This window comes from Haematobia irritans, chromosome 1, assembly GCF_050003625.1.
Source record: "Haematobia irritans isolate KBUSLIRL chromosome 1, ASM5000362v1, whole genome shotgun sequence".
In the NCBI taxonomy this organism is placed as follows: domain Eukaryota; kingdom Metazoa; phylum Arthropoda; class Insecta; order Diptera; family Muscidae; genus Haematobia; species Haematobia irritans.
The window spans coordinates 7,435,613-7,444,889 of NC_134397.1; the positions used below are offsets into that span (position 1 = coordinate 7,435,613).

A 9,277-nucleotide genomic window follows, 5' to 3' on the forward strand; every position below is an offset into this window, starting at 1 on the left:
GGCGTAGCAACCACTGCTTCAAGGTGTCCAACTAAATGTATGTTTCTGTTAAATAAAGTTTGTTTAATCGGCTCGTGGACGCCACAAGCTATGCTATATAAATATAACTTATATGGATAATTTTCTATTAATAACAATAACAGCTGCATAGATCAGTGGATAGTGTGTTGGCTTACAAATTGCATGTTGTGCGGTTTGATTCTGCGTTCAGGCGAAAGGTAAAATTTAAAAAATGTATAAAATCGAATAATTTCTTCTACATTGTGTGTATTACAGAAAAAGGTGCTAAGAAAATGCAATTAGCCAGATAAGATTGTTTTTTAAGTTAGTCTTTATCAAATTGTATTTACATCCTGGAAAAGAATAAACGTATATCACAAAAAGTATATACTTTTCTTCCAAATAAACTTCCTTACAGCGAAAAGCAAATGAGAAACGAACATTGTCTAAAATTTCGTTTGGGAGGAAAAAATTATTTTTTTACGTGTAGTCCCGAGTCTACACGAAATGATTTAGCAATTGTAGAAAATATCTTAGCCAAGCTGGGCCCGTAAAATAAAATCCTATGTCCGTTTTTAGTTTAAATGCTCCATTTGCACCCTTTCGTATGCAGTGGAATAAAGAACAGCATAGTTGTCTCTTTTTAATTTTTTCTTATAATTATTCAATATTTATAAGGATATTAAAAAGAAATTAGCTCATTATAAATGTACACTTGTTAAATTAATCACAATTAGCACATTGCAAACCGGTTCAGAATAGCAAACAATACAATCACTTTGTAACAATAGGAAAAGCATACATAAGTTACTATAAATTCAAACCTCAATGCTTTTTATAGCAACAGTTATAAAAAATAAATCAAATAGTTTACATTAGCGCTATATAGAATAACGAATTCGCTATGATAACGAAATCATTTTCTTTGATTTTTATTACAATTGCGGTTGTAAAGGGTTCCTTTCGTGAGTTATTAATAGATTTTACTTGACAAAAAAAAAACGGAATTGCAAAATTTAAACAAAATATTTGTTGAACCAAATATGATAAAAACAAAATTTTAAACACGAAAAAATTAATAAAAATACATAGGAAATAAAAATAAAATTAAGTGAATACTTTTCAATATACGAACTAATTATATAGAGTGATAAAAACTAAAAATATTAAATTACTTTTTTCCGCCTTTGTCCTGTATTCATAGACATAAAATAGCCTCCTAAAGATGTTTGGTTGATACTCCCCAATAACCTAATAATTTTCAAGCGGATACCAAACCTCTATGTTATTAAGAGCTTCTTCGTCACATCGGTTGATATACAAGTTATATCAGATCAGTTGAGGAAGGATTTATATCAGTTAGTTCGATAGTTAAATTTTGTGCAAACTTTACCGAACTCAAATTAATTTTGCTTAAGTTTATGTAAAGATGTGTCAATTAAAAGTGAGTTCAAAACGTCTTAAAAAATATTGAAACTTTACTAAAATATAAGGAAAATATGGTGACATTTTGGGATTGAAAAGTTTTTCTTTAGCTTAGTGACTATGAACACCTGTCCTAACATATTGGTTATACGAAAGGCTTTTTTATTTATTCTAAAGCCGCATCTTTGGTCCAACATCCATACAGAAATTCTTAATTGAAAATCAAACTCTCAGGCTATATGTCAACGAAGTTTTCTTTTGACGCTACACAAATTTCTTTAAAGACAATAAAAAACAAGTAAGGAAAGTATAAAGTCGGGCGGGGCCGACTATATTATACCCTGCACCGCTTTGTGGATCTAAATTTTCGATACACACAGAGAAGATATTAGTTGAAAATCGATTGTTGTAATGAAAATTCTGCATTTACAATGAAATTTACTTTATTTACAACCATTATTTCGTTTCTTTTTCCATTTGGCTATTAAAGGGTGATACGGTCAAAATTTTGTCAAGGCAAAACGCGTGTAAATCGGTGAAATCGTTTATTTAAAAAATCAAATTAAATATCTTTTTCAAGTTCAATTAGTATAAAATTCAGGAAAAATATTCAGTTAGGCTTTCGCTTTTCCAAATCCGAATTGCCGGGCCTCACGCTTGACACCTGCCATCAGATTTTGTACAGCCACCTTCTTCGCCGCAGAAAGCCAGTTTGCCTTGAACTGCTGCTCGTCCTTAGCAGTTTTTTTGGTCTTCTTTAGGTTCCGCTTGACAATAGCCCAGTATTTCTCAATTGGGAGGAGCTCTGGCGTGTTGGGAGGGTTCTTGTCCTTGGGAACCACCTGCACGTTGTTGGCGGCGTACCACTCCATGGCCTTTTTACCGTAATGGCAAGATGCCAAATCCGGCCAAAACAGTACGGAACAACCGTGTTTCTTCAGGAAAGGCAGCAGACGTTTATTCAAACACTCTTTCACGTAAATTTCTTGGTTGACAGTCCCGGAAGCTATGAAAATGCTGCTTTTCAAGCCACAGGTACCAGATATCTCTTTGCGAACTTTGACAGTTTTATGTGCTTGAAAATATCTGCTACCTTTCCCCTTCATTTTGCCGTATAAAACTCCTGTCCCGGAAGCTGCTTGTAGTCGGCTTTGACGTAGGTTTCGTCGTCCATTACCACGCAGTCAAACTTCGTCAGCATCATCGTGTACAGCCTCCGGGATCGCGCTTTGGCCGTCGTATTTTGTTTATCATCGCGATTTGGATTCACTACCTTCTTGTAAGTCGATAGTCCGGCTCGTTTTTTGGCTCGATGCACGGTTGTAGACGATACACCCAGCTTATTTGCGGCATCTCGGAGAGAGAGGTTAGGGGTTCGCTTGAAACTACCGGCAACTCTCTCTGTCGTCTCAGCGGCTTCCGGTTTTCGATTTCCCCCCGATCTAGACTTCCTGGCTGTCGACAAACGTTCCCCAAACACTTTAATCACATTTGTAACGGTTGATTTGGCAACTTTTAGCGATTTTGCCAGCTTTGCGTGCGAGTAGCTCGGATTTTCGCGATGCGCGAGCAAAATTTTGATACGCTGCTCTTCTTGCTTGGACGGCATTTTGACAACTGAAGAGTGAATTCCAAAATCAAAATAGTGTAGAATGTTACACACACACACCTTCAAAATGAGGGGTGTTCAGGTTTTTTAAATGCAAAATTGAAAGAAATACGTCAAGTTTATACTGACCAAATTTTGACCGTATCACCCTTTAAGTCTTCAATGTTGAAGGAAAGCGTGTTTTTTTTTCAACGGGAACCGGATTATTTTTCAGTCATTTCTAAGTTTATTTAGGTCCTCGGTGGACTGCCACTCAAACATTTTCACGAACAACTCGCGCAGGCTTGCGGATACTCAATGCTACCAGTCAGATAAATAGTGCGCATCTTAAATTGTTTAGGATCAAATGCAGATGGAGTTGTATTATGTTTTAGATGTGGAACAATTTTATTGTGCGAAAGGCAAAAGTTTAAACGATGATAACGACGACTTTAAAGATCATCTCCACATCTGTCTTTTATCTATGAAACCCAAAAGGAAGTGACCATGGCGAGTAGATTCTTATTTATTTTTTAAAACTACACTCTAATTTTCTGATTTAATTTGTTGCGTGTTTAGACGGGATGTGTTGGCCACTTTTTATGATATACCACTATGTACTCAGTTCGGACTCCAATTACACTAACCAACAATCGTTTTGTGAATTGGTTCTAGCATAATTTTTCTCATTGATTTTGACCTACTAAACACGAAAATGAGTTTTAAAAAATGTTCTGTCGATTGGTTTTCGAGATACAAATTTTTGAACTTTTTTTTTTAATTTTTGGAGGTACACTTACAATGTTGAGCATATCTTTTGTCTTCTTTGACCTATTTGATCTTACTACTACTCAAATTAAAGAAAATTGAGCCGTCTACAACTCATTCTCAGAAAATTTTCAAATCGGGTAAGTAGTTTTGATGTTGGCGGCTTAAAAAGGTTAAAAAACGGCGTTTTTTTAGTAAAAAGTGGCAGAAAAAACCATATAAAAATACATATAAAATATAAAACACGATGCTAACAGCAGTTTTGGTTTTTTACGTATAGCTTGATTTTTTATATAAGCCCTTACTTAACAAAATCTGACAACAAATAGCGGACTTATATTTTTGGTAAAACACCGAAATACTACTGAACGAAGAGTTCCAAAGATTTAACTCCCATTGCCTTTAAAAGTGATAATTGTTTTAAATTATTATTAATGTCTTGTATTTAGGTATAAAGTTATTTTATGTACCTTTCTATCATTTAAAAATATAAATAAAATACAATATTGTGAGGAAAAATTAATTTTCAATTCGGTTAAGGTGCTAGTAAAGTTGGATGGTATAACCAAATGAACAAGGGGCAACGATCAATTTCATTGTCTAATACAACCAACCCCATATATAGTATTAGTTGGATTTCCCATAATTCGATTGAGACGACCGAATTTATCGGGTATCACAACTACCAACAGATAGTTGCTGCAACTGCCAAAAGGAAGTTGGCAATAAATTCGGTTATCACAACCAATCTGTATTCTCTATGTACCATCTGAAATCCTTCAAATTTGTTGGGTGCTATATATAAAGGTTTATGTTCCCATATATATACATTTAAATCTGAACCGACAATATATTTAAGGCTTCTTAGTGGACAATATATTTAAGATTTCTTAGAAAATCTATTGACTTACAATTTAAGTCGGTTAATGCCCTGGGGTGGAACACAATGTTACTAAAAAAATATGGGAAATATTTAAATCTGAACCAATTTTGAGGCAACTTCGCAAAAGTGTATTTATGATTTATCGATCGATAGATATGTATTAGAAGTTAAGGAAAATTAGAGTATTTTTACAACTTTTCGACTAAGCAGTGGCGGTTTTACAAGGAAAATGTTGGTATTTTGACCATTTTTGTCGAAATCAGAAAAACATATATATGGGAGCTATATCTAAATCTGAACCGATTTCAACCAAATTTGGCATGCATAGCTACAATGCTAATTCTACTCTCTGTGCAAAATTTCAACTAAATAGGAGTTAATAATTGGCCTCTGTGGTCATATAAGTGTAAATCGGGCGAAAGCTATATATGGGAGATATATCTAAATCTGAACCGATTTCAGCCAAATTTGGTACGCATAGCTACAATGCTAATTCTACTCCATGTGCAAAATTTCAACTAAATCGGAGTAAAAATTTGGCATCTATGGTCATATGTGTGTAAATCGGGCGAAAGCTATATATGGGAGCTATATCTAAATCTGAACCGATATCAACCAAATTTGGTATGGACAGTCAGAATGTTAATTCTACTTCCTGTGCAAAATTTCAAGTAAATCGCAGTAAAAGATTTGCCACTGTGGTCATATGAGTATAAATCGGGCGAATGATATATATGGGAGCTATATTTAAATCTGAACCGCTTTCAATAAAATTTAACACACTTGACTTTAAAATTAATTGTACTCCTAGTGTAAAATTTCAACCAAATTGGGCTAAAACTTTGGCTTCAGGGTCTCTGGCTTCAGTCCATATCGGGCGAAAGATATATATGGAAGCTATATCTAAATATGAACCGATTTCAATAAAATTTGGCACACTAGACTACAGTAGCAATTATTCTTCTTGTGCAAAATTTCAAGTAAATCAGGGTAAAACTATGGCTTCTGGGCCCATATAAGTGCATATCGGAAGAATGATATATATGGCAGCTATATCTAAATCTGGACCGATTTCTTGCAAAATCAATAGGTTTCTATTCTGACCCAAAATACATACTTGTGCCAAATTTGAAGTCGATTGGACTAAAACTGCGACCTAGACTTTTATTAAAAATATGGATTCACGGACAGACGGACATGGCTATATCCACTCAGGAGCTCACCCTTAGTGTTGCAAATATATGCACTAACTTATAATACCCTGTCCTGCATTGTGTGAGGCGTAAGCAATTTTTAGGGCATATTAAGTGGCCCTGAAAATTTTTAAACAGGTTGGTTCAACACAACAAAAATAATTGCCTACATATAATACACTGAAAGATGATATTACATTTCTGAGGAACGAAATTATTGACAAACGAAGTTTTCTTTTAAAGCTACAAAATTTTCTTTTAAAGCAAATAAAAAGGATTAGTGGCAATAATTCCAACACATGTCATCAATTCGAGTTCATTTCGTTTTATTTCGTTGTTTGTTTTTTTTTGGTGTGGGTATTTTAGTTAATGTGGTTCACAATGGACTGAGTGAACCTGAAAAAGAACGGACTGCCTAACCTAACTATTACGAACTATCAGTTGAAGGAAAAATTAGCTTTAAATTTTTAACTATTACAAAGCATGTTCACACTGTGAACTAATTAAAAAAAGGCTGAGAGTCTTTTTACCGTATACGAACTAAGGTAGACTACTATAATTTATTTTTTTGTATTAAATTATTAACTAAATTTGTGTATATGTATGCAAAATTTATCAATATAAAGTTTGAAGAAATCGAGTTACATAAATTTGGACTTTAATTTTTTATGATACAATATTTTACAATAAAACCATAATACTCGTACATTTCTTTTATTTTCAGCCGATGATCCCAAGCCCTGTAAATATGAAGATTCTGAATGTATTATGAAATTATTCGATTATTTTGTTGGTGAAAAATTTAGTGGTGAGTTACAATAAGTCAGTTGATATTGTATATATAAGTAATTTCAAATATTAATTAATTTAATTACAATCTGAACATCACGAATTCCTCTAAATTATCTACAAAAAAAATCTTTTTTGATGTCTCGAAAAATAGGCAGTTCATACAGTGAATATTGAATTGATATTTCCAAACAATCTATATCATTTATCTTATGGTGAATGATATAGAAAACTCACCTAAATTGTTTTGTTAAATATTTTCTTACAATGATTATGTACTCTACAATATACAAAATAAAATTTTAAAAATTTATTTAAAGAAACAATCTTTAAAACTACTAATATTTTGAAAATTTGCATCAACGATAAAAAACACAAATAATTATTTTATTCTACTACAGGTGATGAGAGTCTCGGATTAAAAATGATCGATCCTTTACCGCTTAAGAATTGGGAAATAGGTAAAGGAGGAGATAGTCCTGTTAATATCAAGTTTATTGTACACAATGGAACTGGAGCCGGTTTAAGATCTATGAGAGCAAAGAAAGTAAAGTAAGATTATAACATTAAGATGAATTTTCCCCCAACTTTTAGAAGAACCCATAGCCTTTATAAGACATTAACATAATCAAAAGATATAACAATTTAAGAAATTTTTAAATTTTCAAACCAGTCAGTTGGGCATACAACTGGCTGGTTTGTCCTTAAATATTTTTGTCAATATGAGAAATAAAATAATAATAAAACTATAAAATTAATAATTTCAGAGGATTCGGCAAGGACATTGCTGTCAATCATGAGATTATATCAGAAGGTGATGTTCTTGTCCTGACGGGGGATTATACTATTTCGGGCAAAGTTTTACTCTTACCACTTTCTGGTACGGGAAAATGCAATGTAACTTTCAGTAAGTACTTCTTTCCTTTTTTCTAGTTTTTCTTTTATAAAGCCCTATTTAAAATTATTTCGCCTAAATAGTTAAGCCCCAGCTGACAATCGGTTGGACTGGAATACCATATGAGAAGAATGGCGACACCTACATGAAATTGGATAAATTCTATCATATAGTTCGTCTACAAGGTGCATCATTTCAATTTGACAACCTCTATAATAACGAGGCATTGAGTGATAACATGAATAAATTCATGACCGAAAATTGGAAGGAAATCTTTTCCGAACTTGCTGAACCTATTCAGCATGGATTTGGCGTTATTTTTCATAAATATATTTCCAAAATTTTTGCAAAATATCCATATAACAAAATATTAACAGATTGAATATGAGGAATAAAAACAAACTATTGCAATTGTAATATTGTCTTTAAAATAAAAATTATGAAACATACAAATCATTTTTTTTTTTTTGATTTTTTATAAGGTTTTATTAATTCCATTCTCAAGGAAACTTATAAATTTTGAAGAAGAGATTCCATTTCACTGAATACATCAGATTATGGGTTACTTTATAATAATAAATAGTAATAATTTTTGTGAGATATTCAAAACTTGTCTAAAAGTCTTGACGGTACAGCAATATAGAATGTGACAAAAATCATAAAAAACGACAACGACAATTGAAAATATTGTGTGTGATACATGTGAAAATAGAGAGTAATATAAATACGGAATATATTTAAAAATATATTATATTTAAATGATGTACAAAAGATAAGTTAATAAAATAGAGAACTATAATAAATCCGATATTTTTTACGTTTACGGATCGAGGATTACCTTGTGCCAAATTTAGATCAGATCCATCCAATTTGGAGCCATCAGTGTAGAAATCTATATATCTTTTATTCTCCGGGGTCTGTGTGAACAGAAAAAAATAACACCCAAATTTTTCCAATTAAAAAGTTAATTGAAGTTGAAATTTTTTTCAATTAATAAATTAATTGGTACAATTAACTTTTTAATCAAGATAGAAACATTAAGTTAATTAATTCAATGATTGAAAATTTAAAAAATTTTAATTAAAAAATTAATTGATACAATAAACTTTTAATCAAATTCGGAAGACTAAGTCAGTTTATGATGAACATTTTTTTTAAATTTTTAATTACAATTTTTTTCAAGCAATCAATTGTTAATCCAAATAAAAATTCTAAGCCAATTCAGAATGTAATTGAAAATAGTTACCTTTTTTTAATTAATAAATTAAATGAGTTTTGCAATCAACATCAATTAAATTTTTAATTGAATCAATTAAAAAAATAATTGAAATTTGGCAATGAAATCAATTAATTTTTTAATCTATGCCCAATTAAAACTGTGATTGATACTATCATTTTCGTGATTGAAGACATTTCAATTAAAAAATTAATTGGATCAATTAATTTCGTCATTGAATCAAAAAAAAATTTTTTGTGTGTACACAGTGAGGCGTGGTAGATTTCTACACTGATGGCTATAAATTGGATGGACAAGTGGGTTTCGGAGTATATTCTAAAGATCTGGAACTTCTGGAATAGCGAAAAGATTACCTAATCACTGTAGTGTTTTTCAGGCTGAAATATTAGCAATAAAAGAGGTGGTAAATTGGCTGAGAAATAATGTTCCAAAAATTGTTGGCATTAATATATACTCAGACAGTCATCCTGCAATAAAATCCTTGGACTCTGTCTTCCTT

At 31.8% G+C, this 9,277-nt stretch overlaps 1 protein-coding gene across 1 annotated transcript; it reads left to right on the forward strand.

The window, feature by feature from the left end:
• The first annotated feature begins 825 nt into the window (after positions 1–825).
• LOC142220149 (protein takeout-like) lies at positions 826–7,994 on the forward strand. Its single transcript, XM_075289121.1, has 5 exons — positions 826–965; positions 6,582–6,665; positions 7,048–7,198; positions 7,414–7,553; positions 7,625–7,994. Exons 1-5 carry the CDS (start codon positions 905–907, stop codon positions 7,921–7,923), a joined length of 735 nt encoding a protein of 244 aa, XP_075145236.1. The 5' UTR covers positions 826–904; the 3' UTR covers positions 7,924–7,994.
• Positions 7,995–9,277: the final 1,283 nt, after the last annotated feature.

What these genes read in the sequence shown, in the direction of transcription:
- LOC142220149 (XM_075289121.1), top strand. Translation starts at nt 905, where the DNA reads ATGATAACGAAATCATTTTCTTTGATTTTTATTACAATTGCGGTTGTA. An exon ending in ATGAGAGCAAAGAAAGTAAA is followed by an intron (nt 7,199 to 7,413) that starts GTAAGATTATAA and finishes TAATAATTTCAG; the next exon opens with AGGATTCGGCAAGGACATTG. An exon ending in AAAATGCAATGTAACTTTCA is followed by an intron (nt 7,554 to 7,624) that starts GTAAGTACTTCT and finishes TCGCCTAAATAG; the next exon opens with TTAAGCCCCAGCTGACAATC.